Genomic DNA, 20,503 nt, shown 5'->3' with positions numbered 1-20,503 from the left:
CGCTTAGTTTGGGATATTTCAGCCATTTCAAAACGAATTTCATCAAATAGAATTGGATTTCTTTTAGAGTTATGTTGTCTTTCATGTTTCATATCAGGTTTTTCATTATATTAAAAAAAAACATTAAAAACGTTGAAAACCCTTAGTTCCATCTCAACTGAAACTGTACCATCCCTTTAATTTTGTATGTTATGGTACAAAATGACGGTCTACTTTTTAGTATACTTGAATTGCATATTCTTGAAGTAAACCACCCCCCCCCCAAAAAAAAAAAAAATACAGGGTCATCATCAGGTTTGGACTGTAAAACATCGACTTACTATGGACCTTAATATGCGCATCTCCTCATGTCCTTTTCATTATTATGTCTAGGACAACCCCTGGACAATTACCCCGACCCTTTTCCTGGCGGTAACCCTAGCCCTAATCGTAAACCTATTTAATTCTAACCCTAACCCGCGACCAAACTCTAACCCTAAACCTACCCTAATCTTTACTCTAATCTTATCACTATTGTATTTAGCGGGGGGGGGGGGGGGGGGCTAATTGCCCTGATACGCCTTTTCATTGCTTTTCATACTCTTATTCAAACAAAGCTCGATCATGCTTATTTTCAGTCTTATCTGTTGCGTTTTCTCAAAATTTTGATGCCACACTTGAGAGCAGGCAGCACCAGCCAACGAAATTTATAATTGTATTCCTTTCTAAACTGATCATTATTTTGTATCAGACGGTCTAACAAAATAAGATACAAATCGGTATGAAAGAACACTGATCATCTTGGATCTCTGCTAAAGACATAGGCTGTACAAGTATTACTCTACAACACCGTAATAATTCTATGGATTGCGCACATGCATATTTACCGGTATGTTAGATCGATCAGTGAGGTCATATCGAACGCGCGTGCGTACAATGTAGGGGATCTCCCTTTACGCCTACAAACAAAAAATGTAGCAAGGAAACAAATTCGACCAAAGGAAGGCCAAAATTGATCAGTGCTGATACTACTTGTAGCCCCAAGCTATGATCGCCTCTTGACTTGCTGTCAAGAGTCAAAAGTAGTCAACCGATATGATTATGAAGCTTTGAGAAGGACATCTGCTAGCGCTAGTTCTACCCGGAAGCGGTCTCCCTATATCCACGAAAAGTGGTCTTTTCAACCGCACTGATGACGAGTGATGTACGTGTTTACTTGAACACTCACACTGCACTCATTGTCATTCATTGTCATTGTCATTGTTTGGCAGTGATTTGTGATTTGTGGATTGATTGCGTGGTATCACTGTACTATCACATCATCAAACGTCACTGCTGGGTCGTCAGAGACATATTTTTCGACCAAAAAGGTGGGTTAATTTACGATTAGTGTAGATTTGCCGTAGATTTATATTCCGTTGTTGCAATTACATCCACGTCCAAACATACTTGGCAGCCTGACTCCCCATCGCATCTGACATTACACCCTGTCGTTGTACATAACGCCACACGCGCAGCATCTGGTCGGGCTATACCGCATCATGTTGAAGACCTCAGTGCAGTAGACATATAAGTTTACTCATAGACCTCTAACGTTAGACACTAACACTAACAGTTAGAGCAATAGAGGATCTCTTAACCCCGGGACGCTCCTTGTACACAGTCATACTGTGGGAGCGTTGGGGCTGGTCGCAGTTAGAGGATCTCTATACCACTCTGAAGTAAGCACGCAAAGTGTGTAAATTTTTATGAACTCTTTGTCATTTGTTATCATGAGACAGAGACTCCAACCCCAAGCACCTTCTGATCTGGAGATTCTCCCGTCCGAAACCCCAAGCAAACGGGAGACTCCAAGTTGATGTGTGCGAAGCGTGAAGTCTAGGGTTCTAGATGTTCTCTGGTGCTATCTAAGGCTTATTTTTTCAACATACGATAGCAATAAGTAAGAAATCCTTTCCACCGGGAGACACAGAGCCAGGGCGGGAGAAATCAAATCTCAAACGGGAGAACGGGAGATTTTGCAAAAATGGGCTTTCGGCGGGAGATCTCCCGTCGAAAATGGGAGAGTTGGAGTCTCTGATGAGACAAAGTCTCTTGCGATACAGTGCAGTTACATGAACCGAGCAACTGAGCTGGCATAGCTATGCCCCTATGGAGATGTTAGACAGTTCAGATCCGTCTGTCCGGAGGAGTCTTATTTTTTTTGACATTATCACTCTCCTCCGTAGGTCCGTGAAGCCAGACGCCGACCAGATACAGACCGATCTTTCGGTCAATGGAGATGTGTACATCTCGCAGCACAGTCTGCAAAGCAGAGTAAAAATAGTAAGGCTTTCTACACAACCCAGTTAGTTCTCCGCACGGCCTCTGGTCGGGCTAAGTAAGTGGAAGTAGTCTGTCTGTTGTGAGGGCCCTACCACGAGTATTACAGACCGTATCAACAAGATGCCAACGAACAAGAGGCATATTTATTGGTCTAGTGCAAAATTAACTGCACCATTGACCCCAACACGTACTGAGCTGAGTCGACTGGTTAACAGCACCCTGTGCCGGAGTTAGTGCAAAATGTACCCTGGCTCAATGCATGTTCCACCCCACCCCTGTATACAACCACTCACTAACACTCACTCCACTAGGCCACTCCAGTCTTTGCCCTTTACCTATATATGCAAAATTCTCATTCTCTTTGCTCACAATCTTTTCTGATTAATTTTCACTGCAAATTACCCATTCAGGGTCCTGATTTGTCTTAAATGTTCCTACTTTTTAAGTCCTCTCAGAGATGCACTCGCATTGATACACCCAAGTGTGCAAGACTTTCCCCCACCAAAATGCTTGTTGTCATGGTAATAAATCCCCTGCTTTGGATCAAGCTCTCAGAATGCCAGTTCACCAGTTAAGTGCTGATTAAATGCTAATTAAACTTAAGTTAAAGGGATCCTATAGTTGCGGTTGTGTCCTAAATGCAGGTTTCTAACATTTTTGGTAAGATGATAAGACACCTCTTATGGAATATGAAAGAGCATGTGATTCCAAGAGAAATTCAATGTTTATTTCTGGAAAATTGGTTTGAAATGGCCGAGATACCCAAAACCGAGCAATCCCAATAAAAGGAGGGACCCACTTTTTATTATGATCACTTTGTTTTTCCTTGTTTTTGGATGTCTCAGCCATTGCAAAACCAATTTTCATCAAATAAACTTAATATGTTTCTTCTTTACCAATTAGAATGGTATGCTTTAATACTATTTGTGAATTCTTCGTATCTCGCAAAAAGTTAAAAGCTCAATTCTCATTTCCACCAATACGGATATCATCCCTTTAAGCCCTCGGAATGTGGCTTCAGCCTCATCTAGGCTTTCTATGAGGCTGAAATGCCATAGCAGTGCAATTAATATACATCTGCACCAGGTACTGAGTGGTTACTTACGTATGTACATCTATGCATCTAGTTGTCATTGCTACTGTCATGCACTAGAATGTCTGGATATAGTAATGGCAATATGCTTGTTCCAACGATTACTTTCAGTAGAAAATCAAGATGCCTTGTCATCCATGATTTACACATGGACATCCATAAAATGTCCATGTGTTAAGATTCTGTGTGAATATAGGTCAGGTTGGTTTCTGTGATCTCAGCAACATGCAGACGTGTAGCACACAAACATCGCTGCGCAATGTAGTGCTTGTGCATATTCGGTGTTTGTAGGGAAAATGACCTGACCCGGAAATGCTTATCGTGATTGTCGCGCATTCGCAAAGTGTATTTACAAAAAGGCTTATTTTTCTTCACCATTTAGTACCAGGTCTTGCTTACTCAGACAACTTGCATGCTCTAAACCTTGGCTTACATACAGTGCATGTAACATCATTGATGGTATCTCTTGTTCCGATTAAAATACCATGATAATTCTGTCACTGTAAGGATTCTGGTAATTTCCTGTCATCAAAACATGCCTCAGATTTGTCTCAGATTATGTACACCACTGTAGGTTGGATGGCAATCAGACAAATGATTCATTATATCGATGTCTATTTATTTTGGTGCACATTTAATATAAAATGACCTCACACTGAACCTAGCACCAGGTTTAAGTTACCTCCAATGTACAATTCATCAAAAAGGTAGAATTGGCATTACAAGAAATAACTGTGCTATCTTTACTTAAACGACAAGTTCACCTTCATAGACATGTGGGTTGAGTGAATGCAGCAATATTAGTAGAACACTTCAGCTGAGAGTTTGAGGAAAATTGGACAATCCGTTCTAAAGTTATGAATTTTTGAAGTTTCTGCTCAGTCATGGCTGGATGAGAAGACTACTATAGCTGTGATGTCACTTGTGTACAACGATATAAAGAAAGAATATTAAAGAAAATTCAACAAATTTCAATTTTTCTCGCATAACAAAAGAACACTTGACTTAGAACTCTCTTTCAGAAGGCAGGGGGAATAATATTATCCTTAAGATATATGTCAGTAACAAGTCAAAGAAATGTGCACTTTATTCAAAAAGTAAAGTTTTGTGAAATTCTCTTTTTATTTTCCTTGACGTTGTTGTACGCATGTGACATCATACACTGTAGTAGTCTTCTCATCCAGCAATGACTGCACAGATACTTTAGAAATATGTGTACATAACTTTTGAACGGATTGTCCGATTTTCCCCAAACTTTCACTGATGTGTTCTACTAATATTGTTGCCTTCACTCAATCCACATGTACAGTTTGTATATGAAGGTGGACTTGTCCTTTAAACACCAAAAAGAGAATGTGTTTAGATAAGACTGTAGGGAGAGAAGTCCTATAAGTGTGACTTTGGTGCAATTCTGTCATGGTGTAAACAATCCAGGTATACTATATACAGTGCCCCTTGAAAGAACAGATGGTATTAAAAACTGAAGGGCTACCCTGTTTTAAGAAGATTGAGTATAATATAAATAAATAAATGTTGTGCCCTTGTCTACCATTCTTACAATCATCCAACATCTTACATCTTACATGCAGAATCACATTTTTTTTTTGCTCAAAATTGTACATCATGAATTAATTGTACATTTGTAATAGATCCCACATTCATCATATGAACAGGAAATAAATATACAGTTCTGTATATACATGGATTTTTCAGTATTTTGACACTATGCTCAATGCTGTGTCATGTAATTTTTTAGTTTAAGATATCCTAAAGACATGGACAAATCCCCAATTTTTTATATGGTACAGAAGTAAGGTCTGGTCAGCAGATCTAGATATGATAGAGGTGATGAGAAAAAAAGTATATGTGGACATGTACCTCGTAATTAATGTATTCATAAATATGGTATATATATATATATTTTTTTTTAACTTTTTTTTTTTTGAGGGGGAGGGATATAGCTAAGTATTTTGGTATCATTTTGGGCACACATACATGTACAACTGTATGTATGCAAATTGTACAGGGTTATTTGCCTTGTTTTTTTTTTTTTTTTCATGAAGAATATCCTGTGCCCTTTATAGCAAATTATCGCATTGCTGTTGTAACTGTCAGTAAGCAATGGTGACTCTTACAGGATAAGTGGCTGATATATAGCTGAATAATGAAAACAAAAGTATCTTTTTTGTATTAGTTTTGCATACAAACATATTGGGATATTTTACTGATTTGCATATATGTACACTCTAGTTGTACAATGGTCATGACCACTGTCTTTGTTTGAAAGCATGATACACATTTATGAGATTCCATATACGTAACCAACAAATTGTATTTTTTAATTCTGATTTGCATAGATGCCAAGTTCAAAAAATTTTCATGAGTGAGATTTTCATGACTCGGCATCTCGGCGGGCGCGCATGTGCATGAGCGAGGGAGCGAAGCAACTGAGCGAGGGGAGGGTGTGGGAAGGGGTGTCTGCCCTCCCGCGGTTTGGGAGCTTTTTCAATCTTAACTGTTTATGGTGCAAGCTGATGCATACTTCAGTTACTATTTTTTACTTATTTTGAAAGACAAAAGGGAAATATGCCTTCAATTGCAAAATGCGTGAGAAAAATGGGTGTCATGCGTGAGATCGTGAGACAGACCCTAAATGCCTGAGTCTCACTCACAATGCGTGAGACTTGGTAGCTCTGGATTTGGTCTTTCATTTTAATTCAAATTTTGCCAGTCTGTTTGTATGAACTCTACCTACAGTGTACGTGGTGTATAGTTCAAGCCATTTAATATGTATAATAGAAGTGGCACTAAATTCAATTGCACAGCTGCTGGTAGCTAGGCCTACAGTTGTACACACCCACATTCATTTTCAATACAAGTGCCTTGTTTGCTTTCAGACTGCTCCTGTTTCCAATTATTCTGTTATGTTTTACTTGTCCATAGACTCTCGTTTTATTTCAGATCTCAACTCTGCTGTTACTCTTTCTAAGATGGCCACCAACAGTTTACCACCCAGCTACAACACTGCTACCACACAGCAGAATCCCGTCACAGCACCAGCTAGGGGCTTTGTCACAAAGTGCTTTAGGGTATGATGCTCCAAGCTTGTACCATTCTGGAAATGTTTGTGTGTGTGTGTGTGAATTTTCCCTCTATAATTTGGAAGTTTAGAATGAATAGCGGTATTTTAGATGAGAAATTGTGTTACATGAGGGCGCCATATTAGTGATTACTTTCTCCTCATGTTGTCAATTTTCTTCATGTTGTCAGCTTTGTGTCAGATTATACCAAGACAGATTAGCCTCAGAGAGATTAAAATGCTATCACTGTAGTCTGCAGACCAGATGTATCAGTATATAAAGCCAGATGTATATAAAACCTTTACAGCAAAATTTTCAGCATTTCTGCAAATAAACCACACATTTGTCCTAAACCATGCCAAGCGATGTGGAATTTACCCCTTTTGTCAGTTAAGGAGAGGTAGAAATTGCTACAAGTCACTAGATAGGGACACAATAGACTCAGTAGTACAATAGTAGTGACTTTCTTTAATCCATTACTGATCTCCATGAAATCTACTCACAACAGACATGTATGTGTGCAGAGCCAGTGGGTGATTTAAAATCAAATTTTTGGATGATATTGATTATGATAGTAGCTGTCACAGATGATGATGTCACACATCTGGCATAAAATTGATTGTTTGTTTTATTTTGTTTGTTTGTTTGTTTGTTTGTTTTCTTTTTGTTTTGTTGACTATGTGAGTCATCCTTGGTCCCTTCCGGGATGTGAATTATTTCTGGATCATTTGACCTCTTCTGACTATTCAGGTGACGGGGATTCTGCACGCTGTTGCTGGAGCCATATGCATTGCCCTTGGGATTGGTACTATCGTCGTACGTAGTTATGGCTTCTTTGTGGGCATACCAATCTGGAGTGGTCTGCTGGTAGGTCTGCACTCTCTGTCTTTTGTCCGTGAATTCTGATACCACATTTGCTGGTGGAACAAACAAGGGAAAAAAAACACAAGGGGAAAAAAAAAATCATGTGACTTGCTTTGCAAACAGGAAAACAGCACTATCATTTTACAAAACAGTGTCGCCAAAAAGACCACATGGCTGCAAATAAGAAAGCTCTGTGATGTGCCAAGTCCAGGCCAAATGTCTAATGATTACCGGGTATGTAGATGTTTGATTATATGAACAGGAAGAATTTTCAAAACCCTCTGTCATTTTGAAATGTGTGTCCATGAGCATTTCCACAGTAAAAGGGTACTTTTCAGGAATGTTCCTCTATTTTCCGTTTCAAGTGTGCAGTATCCCCCAATACAATATGATCTTCTATAACACTTAATGAGAGATAACTTTCCATCAAAATTGCTTGAAACAAGCAATCTATTAAAATTTATTCCCAAATGAAAAATTTTGGGTGAATGGACAGAAATCTATGTACAAACATACAAAGGTTTGATTATCAATTCTCATTGAAACTTTGTTGTTTTTCTATTGAATGGCCTAATTTTGATAAAGGATTATATTAACAGCTCTAAAATTCTATTGAACATTGCGTTTTTATACCATTTCTAGACTAAGTGGTGAATGCATGTAACATGAACAGACCAAAATGTGACAAGTTGGTCTGTCCGTGTTACATGTGCTCACCACTTTGTCTAGGAGTATACCTTCTATTGTCAAGAGGTAAAAGCTGTCTTACCTCCCTTGGATTATGATTGCGTCAGAAGGAACACTTTGCAAGTGGTTTTCTCGAAACGCTGATTTCCTACACCGTCAACATCCTCTCATAAATCATAGATATTTCCGTAACTGAGTGCTTTTATGAGTTATGTTATATATGAAATGAAAGTGGAAGTGTAAAAGAATAATGTTATTTCATTTTCAGAAAATCAACCTCCACCAACTTTCAGATCCTTTTGTTGTAGCTGGTCGCAATTGCTCGTGCTTGCTAGCAAAATCTTTTGCTCGCAAGCAATCACTTGTTTTTATGCGCACAGCCCAATAAGAGTTGAGATTTAATAGAACATGATGCAATGATGAAATTCAACAAGTCCCAGATACTCATTATCATTCTAAAAAAAGGGCATGGTCTGGATAATCCAAAAGGACTGATATTGTCCTATCAAAGCTTCTTCACATGTTCTTAATTTATTTCTGTATCCTGATGGAAACATTTATATATTTTTGTTTAATTTGAACAGTGAAACTGGATTTTATAATCTGTTAACTTTGTTGCTATTTATTTCATAGACAGAACTTGAGTTTGATTGTATTAACCAAGCGCTCAAACATCTGTCATATTTTGTGCTTTCCTCACAGATTTTTGTCAGTACTGGCATATTAGGAATGGTGTACCACTGCAAGCCCAAGAACAGATGCATTGTAAGTATTATTTTATTGTTGACCAGGGGGGAAGGGTGATCTTTGAGTTCACGTACAATCTGACACTGGCTGTTTACACTGACTGTTCAGGTGAATGATATTAAATCCAACAGTTATTTAAAGACACTGTGGTTGATGAATTACTTCCAGTTACACTTCTCTGATAGAATGCAGGAGCATCTAAGTTGCTTCTCTCACTCCACACCTCTGCCTCGCAGCTTTGACAGTGAGGAGAAATCAATGTTTTCCTCCCTTTTATGCTCCTGTCACACTTTGTGGAATAGGCCCACTGTACAAGAAATGGGTGATATTTTGCTCATCCATTGTTCAAAACGTCAACCCAGTTTAACGGAGTGGAAAGTTTCCGTTTTAGAGAAGCATACATGCACGGTCTAGGGGCAGAACAAAACAAACAAACAAACAACACACCTGGGGCTGTTGTATACTTGACAGGATGCAAATGCATGAGAAACGAATATGAACTGCATGGCCACAGGACAAAATGCACAAGGAATAAATGGGTGATGCAAGAGATGTACATTGAACGTCAGAGAACCATGCTGTACATGACCATTCCATCTCTTGCAGCAACGGACTCTACAGGACGCCTAGCGGATGGAAACGTGTGGAAAATGACAAAATACAGATAAAGGAGGAGATGTGCAGTCAGATTATGCCATCCTTTTTGGCGAGAAAAAAGCCTTGTGCATGCACAATGTTTCCGGGAAAATAAACTGAAATTGCTGCATTCTCTCAATCCTTCTGTATATGAGGATGAATTTGCCCTTTTATCTGCTGGAATGCCTTGAAGGTGAACTTGTGATGCAAAGATTTAAAAAACCCACTGGGTCTATTTTCAGTGGAAGCCATTGCTCTTCTTTTGATAACCAATGTTTTCATATACCATGTGATGTCACGGCTGCCAAGTTTCTCAACTGACTTAGAGTGATAAATAGTGATTTTATAGAAGCATCCAAAAGGGACTGGGTGGAGTGGATGTCCTCCCACCCCCTTCCCTTCCCATTCGAGCTTTTTCATTTTAGAAATAAAGATTGTGCAGTTTGATAAGCACTTGTGATACAATTTTATTTGCATAATTATCTTCTTGATTTAAGATGGTCCTGCAAAATGACATTTTAGCATTTTTTTTTTTGTGCCAAAATTTTTGTAAAAGCAAAATGGGTTTAAAATTTAAATCTATTACTGAATGGCAAAATGTTAGAGTCTTCTTTGGATTATCTATTCAGTAAGGACTAAAGCTGTAAAATACTAAAAGAGTAAGGAAAAAGTTTACCTTATTCAATGGAAGTGGGCTTCTCATCCGATGTTTTTTTTAAACTTTCTTTCTTTCTGGGAGGCGTGAGAAAATTTGTCGTGCACAGGGCAGGTTGTGGTTAACACACTTCTCTGCTCATGGCAGATTGTTGTTTTGATGTACATTCCTGCACATGGCAGAATGTTGTTAACCCTATGCGCACTCCCACACAGTAATGACAATTTGCCATGCGCGTTCCAACACCATAACGACAGGCTGCCATGCGCAGGGAAGTGCTGCAACGACAATATGACATGTGCAAGACAAATTCTTGCTGGGTGGGTGAGCATGAAATGGGTCGCTTGGGATTGGTCGTTCGGGATTTAGACTCGGGGTGTGAGACTGAGGCATGAGGCTTGGTAGGTCTGTTATGTACACATTTACTTTGTGAAATATCACAGTGATGTATGTTATTCTCTGAAGTTGTCTTTCATAATTGTTTGAATCACTTTTTTTTTTTAATGTGAGTGTTAGATAAATGAAATAAAAATCCATCAGGTCCCTAAAAGCTTCTTAAGACTGCCATTGCAATGATTAGAAATCCTAGAAGCTGACAAATACTAACTATAAATCATTGATATGGTTTTTATGTAATTCTGACACATTTACTGTCCTTTTTACTGTTACTGAAGGCTATTTCCTACCTTGTGATGTCTGTCATATCAGCTGTCCTGGCAGCAGCATTTTTCTTCACTTTCATCGGCTTTGCGACGACTGAGTACTACAACTGCTACTACGGCTACCCGTACTATGACTACCACACCTCCTACAACTGCAGGACTCCCCTGGTAAGAAGAAGAAGACATTCTCCCTGTACTCTCTCATCTCACTCTCTGTAACAGCCATTATAAAATGGGTTCAAGAATGTAGCCAATAGGAAGCGCTGAAATGAGTCACGTGTGCGTTGGTTATTTTAGTCCCATTGCACTTCGTGTTATCCTATTGCCGATCGTCTGTGCGCGCGGCGGCTCCTTTGAATTGCATGCATACGCACTGTCAATCCTGTAAACAACTTCTAGTTCGGGCTGCCGGCTGGCCTTTCTTGTGCATAACATGTGTGGCGTACGTATACTCTCATACGTACAGAACTTATATGTGCGGGATTCCCGAGTGCGACGTGCGCAAATATTTGGGACGAACATCTTCGGACATCTTGACCCACAAAGGTACGTGAAAAATGCTGTTAGTTTTCGACCCATTTTATAAAACAAATGATGCACAGGATTATTTTGTGCTCTATCCTGTGCATCATTTGTATAGTAGCAGCTAAAGCTTCGAAGAAAAGTCATTGAATATCTCTGCACTGATAGGAAAGATGGGAACGATACACTTTTCCTAGTGATCAGACGGACTTTATGGGAACAGGGACATCGGTTAATTTTTGGGATGGAAAAAAAAAAGAAGGGGGGGGGCTCCACAGTCTTGGATGCCACTTCTTTACCAAAATCTGCTGAGAAGCAAAAAAAAAAAAAAAAAAGAAAGAGTCTTCACACTTTTGGCTAGCACTTCTCTGCCAAAATCACCCGACAAACAAAACAAAGTCAAGTCAGACACTTTAGATTTCCTGCAAAAAGTAAGGTGGCCCCATAAAGTCAGGCCTGGTTCAGAAAAACTGATAATATCTGTTATGTCTATAAACTGTTAGTATTTCTGTTTAATTTTATGCTGCCAAATTTTAGCAAACAGGTAGAGACATGGTGACTGCCCCAAATAAGTTGACAAATTCCAAAAATTTTGAGTCGGTCAACCCAGATGACATATTTTGGTCCGTTGTAGAGAATTCTACACAATCTGCAAGTCTTTGTGGATTTTGAGCTGGGTGGTCACATGGACAATGGTGTTGCCGTGGTTGCAGTACAGTTGAAATGTACATACTGTATAAAGTTAGTTGTTTTGTTTTTGTTTTTGTTTTGTTTTTTGTCAACAGCATGCCTTGATACTCTGCATTTTCTTTAGTTCCCTTGGTCTTACTTGTATTTTCAAGGACAGGAAGATTAAATTACAGAAGTGTAAGGTCTCGTACTTAAGGACAAAGTATTAAGCAAGGCTCGACACTAACGGTGGCCCGGTGGCCCGGGGCCACCAAAAATGAAAGTCGGGCCACCAAATTTTTTAAAAAGGGCAAATTTGGTGGCCCGCCTCGGGCCACCAAAATTTTTTGAAAAGTATGTCAATAAATTCGTAACTTTTTGCGCCGAAAATTAGCAGTTAAATTTGTTTAAAGGATGAATGAAAAGGACTGAATGAGTGCCTGAGAGTGAGTGTTGCAAGTTTGTTGAAGTTTATTTATGAGTAGATATGTCCAACTTCTAATTCTCACTATCATAAAACTTAAATATTTGATTCATTTAAAAAAAAGGACTTTTAATGTTTTTTATTGGTTTTTTTGGGACACCAAATTTTTCTCTCGGGCCACCAAAAATTTGAAATTTAAGATTTTGTACAATATGGGGCCACCAAACAAAAAAGTTAGTGTCGAGCCATGTATTAAGTATAGAAGTGAATGTTAGTCATGACTCAATTGCTGGTTTATAGTGTTTTGCCATTGCGTTAACCATTTCAGGTTATGATGATTTGTGGAAATGTCCAGAGCAAATGTCTATTCTTTTTGATAGTGCTTTTGGCTCCCGATATAACTAGATACCCAGTGTCATGAACATAATTACAGGTGTTATAGAATGGGTAGCGAGAATCCTGTGATCTGATTGGTCAAGAGCTATGTGTTGATTTTTACTGGTCGCATGCTGAGTTACAGTGGTAAACATGTTATCGCGCACTTGTAGCAAGAGCACGCGCACTTGTAGCAAGAGTACGTGTACTTGTAACAAAGGTTCGCGCGCTAAAGCAAGTGTTCGCGCACTCAGTACGAGACGCCTATTGGCTAAAACAACCATGCATCAGTTTTTACTGATGCATGGCTGGCCGTGCGTCCAGTAAAAACTGATGCACGCTCGTTTACGGCAAGCCAAAAGGAAATGCATCCAGTAATTTTGTCATCGGGTAACATGATAGAAATATGGGTTTTTGGCAAGAAAATTACCCATTCTATAAATCAGATGACGCACATGTCTTTTCGTGCGTCAGTCGGAATATAGTGTGCATGCGGTAACTATGGAATTTAGCCTAAACCCACTCGGCTTCGCCTCATGGGTTAAGCATTCCATAGTTACCTTACGCACACAATTCCAACTGACACACTCAGACCTGTGCGTCATTTGTATATTGACAGCCATGGCCATCGATACCTCTTTGATTGGCCCTGATGCCCCCAGAAAAATTAGGGCCTATATTCTCAAGGCCATAAATATACGTGCCTTTTTCTTATGTATATATATATATATATACACATATATATATATATACTCCTAGATGGGTCATTTGGAAGACATTTCCATTTGTTTTATATGCAAATTTTTATATACATGTTCAATGGCAGTTTACGCAATGGAGACACGAAAATTGTCTCCCTAATGACCAGTTGTCTCCCTAATGAAGACACTTCCCACCAATATGTCTCCCTAAGGTGCCAACTAGGGATATATATATATATATATATATATATATATATATATATATATATGTATATATATATATGTATATATATATATATATATATATATATATATGTGTGTGTGTGTGTGTGTGTGTGTGTGTGTGTGTGTGTGTTATCTTACATTGTGCAACTTGTCTTGTCATTTGAGAAAAAAAATGGCCTTGTTGCCCTTTTCACCAGAATTAGTTGCTGTTTAAAGGGAGCCATAATGCCCTATTGAATGGCCTTCCTGCCCCTTGAAGTTTTAGGAATTGAAGGTCACTTTGCCCCTACATGAAAGTTTCCTTTTGAAAATGGCCCTGACCTTCAAAAACCTTATTTCGAACCCTGACAATTTCCGAGTGCATGGGTTCTCCTCTTACCATATCTCCACAGTATTATGAACTTTGCTTCCATATTCCCTCATCAGTGGGTCAGACGTCTCCTAGATGGTCTCCTGGCGCTCGTTTTCTTCCTTGAGATAGGCTGCGGGGTCACCTCGGCTTCAGTGGCCTGCTTCAAGGTCTGCCGCTGTTGCCGTCCGTGCTGTAAGTGCTGTGAAGAGGGTCCTGTGCAAGACACTATGGTGAGTCTTCAGGAAAAAATCAGGCGATTCCCATTTTTATAAAGTCCTCTATAGTTACAGTTTTCTGTTTGTTATGTATCACAAGTTGTTGTAATAGATGTACAATTAAAGGGATGGTACAGTATTGGTAGAGATGAAAATTGGGCTTTTGAATTTTTGCGAGATACCAAGAAAACACTTTAGATATAGTACAGAGCATACCATTTCAAGAGGAATTCAAAGTTTATTTGATGAAAATCAGGTTTGGAATGACTAAAACATCCAAAAACAAAGTAAAACAAAGCGATCGTAATAAAGTGTGGGTCCCACACTTTGTGAGAATTGCTCTTTTTTGAATATCTCTGCCATTTCAAAACCAATTTTCATTAAATAAACGTTGAATTCCTCATAGAATTACATGCTCTTTCATATTTCATGAGGTTTCTCATTATCTCGCCAAAAAATGTTAGAAACCTGAAATTAGGTCTCAACCAAATCTATACAAATCTATTATTGTGATGGTTTTATCAAGAACTCCTCTGCTGTAATGTTTTAATGAATGGCATGTTTACTGCCCCCGCAGAAGATACCGTTGTTGCTTTGGTTTTTTTTCTATTTATGCTTGAATTCTCGGGTATCATTTAAATATGAAAGTCAAGGGAAGGATGACTTTTGTTTTTACTTATATTTAAGCAGATGAAAAGTGGTATTCAGCCATAAGGCTGTTGTTAATCAAGTCAGTATTATACATAACATGCAAACATAAAGTTTAAACCAACAAAGATCCAACAAATGTGTAATTCAAAAGTGGTGACAAAACGAAACCGAAATAAATATACGGTATGCAAATGGTTAAACTAAACATAGTACCTACACCAGTGTATGGTCTGATGATTACTTTATAGAAATAACAATTGCAAATTTGGCAACATTTGGGGATAATATAAAGCATCATTTATGAATGGAAAAGTGACATCCTTCTACCTGACACATGTGTCACTTTAATGTTGATGTTGTGCACATTCAATTTGGAGGCTTTCTGAGCAGGACAGGAGAGTTAAGGCCCATTTACACTGAGCAGGGTACGGGCAACGGGCCGGGTTGTTGCTATGGTGCGCCAAAAGGAATCATGTCTGGTTTTGTTACAATATCACTTCCTCGCTAATGATTTTGTTACAGAATTAATCTTCTACTGTTGATTTTGTTGCTCTTGGTATTGGCATGAGAATAACATTTTGGGTGATTTTTGTACAGAATTACTGATTCTTTTTTAAAAGAACATGACATGGTGCCTTTTTGTGCACCATAGCCAACACCCAGACCGTTGCCCTTACCATGCTCAGTGTAAATGCGCCCGTACAGCCCCTGTAATCTATGTGTACTTCTATAAAGTACAGTACAGTCGTGTTGTGTGTTTCCTTAATATCTGTCGTGTGATTGTGAGGGTGCAGTGCTTCTTAGACTCATGATTTATTGTGGTTTACCCATTAAGGTTTACTATGCACCCCAAGGGAGTGCTGTTCCTTTGATGCATCTGCCCGCCAACCAGGCCGGAGGGCCCATCTATGTTGCAGGTGGGTATGCGGAAGCTACTATGGAAGCTGTTATTTTTGTGTGGGTTTAATTTTTGCGAATTTCGCAAATCGCTATTGGGCAGCGAATTCAACAGCACATGAAAATATCGCCACCTGATCTTGAATGCATCAAATTTGTGGTGCAAAATTTACAGGATTTGGGGCGTTTTGAGCTGCGAGATGAAATCATGGCCATGGCTGGGCAGATATATGCATTCTAGTAACAAAGTCCCTGGAATTGGCAATTTTCTTCTGTTATGTTATGCACTCCCTCTTTGACAACAAACCTCAATACTAAGTACACATACAATGGCAGAAACATCAGTCATTGACATTCAATGAATTGATTGCATTTTGTTTATTGCCCTGTATAGACATCATGAAAGTTATTGTCAATGACTGACTGAACTATACATACTTGTTGCTAAATCTCTGATGAGTTGCCATGGGTTGTGATGGGATGGAAGCTTTGTGACACCAGGGGGGCGTTTCATCAACGAGTTCATCGGAGGTTTTCACCGACAAATTTGCTATCAGCCAATCAGACGCAAGGATTTCAGTAGCTTTTAACAGTTGTCAGTGTAAATCACTGACAAAAAGTTTCATGAAACGGTCCCCTGACTTTGTTGAATTCCAAAATATAGCTCTGCTCTTGTTGTTGTTGTTGTTGTTGTTGTTTGTTTGTTTTTTTGGGGAGACTTTTGAGAAGAACCAGACCTATTCCACTAATGTGGCATGGTGCATCTAAGACACACTGGCATGTAAAGGGGTTACCTTTTTTTGCCTGCTAGTTGCAGTGGTTGTACATTATAATGGTGACATACAACAATTTTTCCCCCATTTTTAAACGTGCAGCAAATGTTATGGAAAATGAACTGAGTACTTTTAATAGTTCTATGAATAATATGATGTTTTTATGTTTAAATTGATCAAAATTTGCACACAGGATTATTTTATAAGAACCCAGAAAAATGGATACTGTATACGCCAATATTTGCGCGTACAGATATTTTTGCGAATCACGGTATCAGTGGCATTTCGTGTGTTGTTAAATTCGCGATTGAGACTAGTAATAGGGTCTACTGCCAAGCCCGAGAAACACATTCAAACACTTGCCAACGTACTAAACGTTTTTCCATTTGCATTGTGACTTCCCAAACATGACAGTAGAAAAGACACAGCCACAGTAGAAGATTTATAAAATGAAACAATAATTACGGGAACTTGCATTGAGACACTCGCACACGGCATTCACAAGTACCTACCAAATGTTGCAACAAATAGATGAAGACTACAAAGTTTCAGAGCTGCGCTAGCGCTAGCAAAAGTTTTACATGCATCCCTACCCCTAACCCAACCATGTCGAGCCGGTGTTCGTTCGCGTAAGGTAACGTAGCACGGAGATTGCACATTTTAATCCATGTTTATCATTGTACTGCACTTCCAGAATCGGTCGCACCGCACGCGGTGCACCGTAGCCTACTAGTAATAGTATGTGTACGTACTGGCTGGTGTAACAGCCACGTTCTGGTCTGGCCAGCGTTGGATGCATTTTGTCATCAGTTTGTACATAAGGTATGACAGGATAATATTTTCGTGTGTCTTTAATTTCGCGACCAGCCCAAAGCTCGTGAAATTCGCAAAAATAAAACCCTCGCGAAAATAACAGCGTATACAGTATTATGTGATCTAGTGTAAGGGTTGATTTTTCTTGGTAATTATGCGTACAGAAGAAACATTGTTCTCAGAGGAGCTAAAAATTCATCTTCCATCATTTGGAAATGGCTTCCAAAGTATTGCAAAGGTTTGTTTAAGAAAGTTACCTTGCTGATGTGATTTGCTAGGATGATGAGTTGTTTTTGAGTGTGTTGAGATCAAAAGTGTAAAATTATTTTGATTATCGTCCACAACTTTTATCCAGAAGCACCCTTCCCGTTTAACCCCACAATAAGCATTGTATTAAGGTAGAATGTACCAAGATGATCGATTGTGCCCTTGCAAGCATGCAATCCACTCTAGCATAGAAAATTGAGAAAGTTGCTGTTGTGGGCCAATTTGCGAGTTACGGTATATCAATTATGAAAAATTACATCTGAAAGCCACCATGATGGGGTTAGCTCTGTAATTGTGGATTTTCGGCAAACCTTCTTGGCTAATATTTCGCATTTTCATCATTACCCTACTGAAAACATGTTATGACCACATTATTTCACATTTCTTATCCATAAGTACACTGTGGAGCAGTAATTGACAGTTCTGCTGGCATATGAGAACAACAGTTTGGCTTTTAATGATATCTTTGCAGTTTAATCTTGGCATGTACTTGATGAATAGAATTAACTTTATATGATTGAATCCACAGGTCAATCAACAGCCCGTGGCCAGCCTGGAACCGTGATGTTGCTAACTGTTCCCCATCATCAGGCCCAAGGCTATGTACCCATGCAGTACGCTGGACAGGTCTCTGCTGGGCCACCAGGCGCACCCCAGTGCCCTGCTCAGCCCGCAAGCCAGCCCCCTGGCCACTCTCAGCAGGCCCCTCTGCCAAACAGTGGCGGTCAGATCTTGAGCCAGCAGGTCATGCAGGCTCCCCTCCCACACCAGCCCCATCCAGTCCCCCCAGTGATGCCTGGTGGTATGATCCCAGTCCAAGGTGGGGCGGTTCAAACTCAGTTGGTCCCAGCCCCAGTGCCCACCGTCCAGTCAGTGCCTCCCTACTTGGCCCAGGGACCAGCCACGAAGAAGGACTGGCAGACTGGAGACAAGCAAGCCCCAGGACAAACTGGCGATGCGAAGTCTGCGACGGCCCAAGAACAGATCGGCGAGACCATGGAAGAGGCTAGCGGTGAGTTGTCCATTGGTCAGTTTGATGACCAGAATGCTCTCATCTAAGTGTCACAACCTATCTGGTGCAACAGTATGAACTGGCTAGTGTTAACACACATTTATATTTTACACGCTTGAAAGTAATATAAATAGATGTGATTGATTCAATAAACGGTTTCTGTTGGAATCAGCTTGTAATACACATTTGTTTTAACAGTTTGTAATTAGATTGTATAGGATCACTGCTTTAATGCATTAGTCTTTCTTATTTTGTACTTTCGGCTCTTGCATTTTCTTTCTTCAAACCAATAGAGTCCTTGCCATAGGAGTGATGAAAGATATTTATAATGAATCTATCATTGTTATTGCCAAGTCTGCACATGCAATAGGTCTATTAACTTTTTAAGTCCCATGCATTAAGCGTATCTGTGTCTGTCAAGTGTAATTGTCCATTATTATCCACCATTTGGACCTTGTAGATAAAAGAAATTTAGTATCTACTCGACTAATTGTTGATGCTGGAGATATGTGTGCCATATATATCTTGTGTTCTGACTTAACCCGTGAAGTCATGGGAAAAGTTAGTTCAAGAGATGTTCATCTCTGAAGGATGTCAGATATCCTATATTTGAAGAGTCTAGATGATACCGGGTAGATCTCTGAAATAAAAATAAAGAAATAGGCAAACAAACCTAAACGCCAAATATTTACCAATTTGAGAGAAAATAGGTACTCCAATCATCCAAAATAAGATCCAAATTAAGAATCTGTTGTAAATTCACCATGTAAGAGGCCGTTGAAAATTCTGCAGCTGAACTAAAACAAATATCTGTGAACAGAATGGCCCTAAAAAAGGTAGGTCACACCTTTTTTATTGGGTTTTATGTGTTTTCTTTTTTGGATATCTCCGGCATTTCAAAGCCCATTTACATTAAATAAACTGTGTATTCCTCTGAGAATTGTATGCTCTTTCATATTTCATAAGAGATATCTCATTATCTCACAAAAATTGGAAACCTGATCTCAATCAAGACTATACAATCCCTTTAAAAAGCTTTGAAATGACCTACCTGGATTTATTTTTTTCTTTTAAAGTTAATGAGACATTCTGCCAGCCGAAAAGTATGGGGTGTGCTCTAAAGTTCTGTTGACAATGTTTCCGAATGAATGTCAGATGTGAAACTGACACACTTTTCCTTTCAAAATACCTTCTGTTAGAGCTTTGGTGGCCCAGTGGATATTAAGGTCATGTACTATCAGTCTCGCAGTCCATAGTTCAAGTCTCCTAGTAGCAGTGGTTGTGTTCTTAGACAGAGCACTTTACCCTCATTGCGTACTCCTTCAGAAGGTACTTCAGCCATCAGTAACATTGTTGCTTACTTTCAAGCACTCGTTGCTTCTCTAGCAACAGTGTCTGATAAATCATCCAATGTGGCGTCCACTCTTCTGTATATTTTACTATGACCCCAGTTATTTGTAGTTCTTGTAATTCTTTGTAGAATTTAAACATGATTGTGAAATTCAAACTCTGCTGCATTGGTAGGGAAGAAAATTGCAATATTACTCATTGTTATATATTATAATGTCTTTGTCTTCATGCTTTATTGTGATGTATTTTCATTAGGCTTTGAACTAATAGTAATCCATCAAAATTCCTTCAGATAGACCATCACATTTACTAGCAGCTACTCTTCAGCATTCCTTCCTTCAGTAGGTGAAGTGGTTCTACAAATAAAAATTATTGTAATTCGTAATTTGTAAAAACACTTCACTGGAATTTTGATGTTTCCAGTGCTTCTTTGTTGTTTTTGTTGTTGCAGTGTTGCATCCTCTGTAATGATTGTACAACAAGTGCAACATACACATCTAACTTCAGCCTGACATGACACATTAATGGA

General features: G+C 39.1%; 1 protein-coding gene across 1 annotated transcript; it reads left to right on the top strand.

Annotated features, from left to right (window-relative positions):
* The first annotated feature begins 1,185 nt into the window (after positions 1-1,185).
* LOC139722256 (uncharacterized) lies at positions 1,186-20,286 on the top strand. Its single transcript, XM_071633564.1, has 8 exons — positions 1,186-1,349; positions 6,359-6,486; positions 7,228-7,344; positions 8,731-8,793; positions 10,741-10,896; positions 14,071-14,226; positions 15,698-15,779; positions 18,142-20,286. The coding sequence occupies exons 2-8, from the start codon at positions 6,388-6,390 to the stop codon at positions 18,669-18,671; spliced, it is 1,203 nt and encodes a 400-aa protein (XP_071489665.1). The 5' UTR covers positions 1,186-1,349; positions 6,359-6,387; the 3' UTR covers positions 18,672-20,286.
* Positions 20,287-20,503: the final 217 nt, after the last annotated feature.

Source organism: Diadema antillarum, unplaced genomic scaffold, assembly GCF_040938485.1.
Source record: "Diadema antillarum isolate AM-2024a unplaced genomic scaffold, OU_Dant_1.0 scf00000162, whole genome shotgun sequence".
In the NCBI taxonomy this organism is placed as follows: Eukaryota; Metazoa; Echinodermata; class Echinoidea; order Diadematoida; family Diadematidae; genus Diadema; species Diadema antillarum.
The sequence above is the reverse complement of the archived record's forward strand: the minus strand, read 5'-3'. Positions and strand labels throughout refer to the sequence as shown.

Coding starts and splice junctions, on each gene's coding strand:
- LOC139722256 (XM_071633564.1), top strand. CDS start 6,388: ATGGCCACCAACAGTTTACCACCCAGCTACAACACTGCTACCACACAG. Junction 7,345..8,730: donor CAATCTGGAGTGGTCTGCTG/GTAGGTCTGCAC, acceptor CTTTCCTCACAG/ATTTTTGTCAGTACTGGCAT. Junction 15,780..18,141: donor AGGGCCCATCTATGTTGCAG/GTGGGTATGCGG, acceptor TTGAATCCACAG/GTCAATCAACAGCCCGTGGC.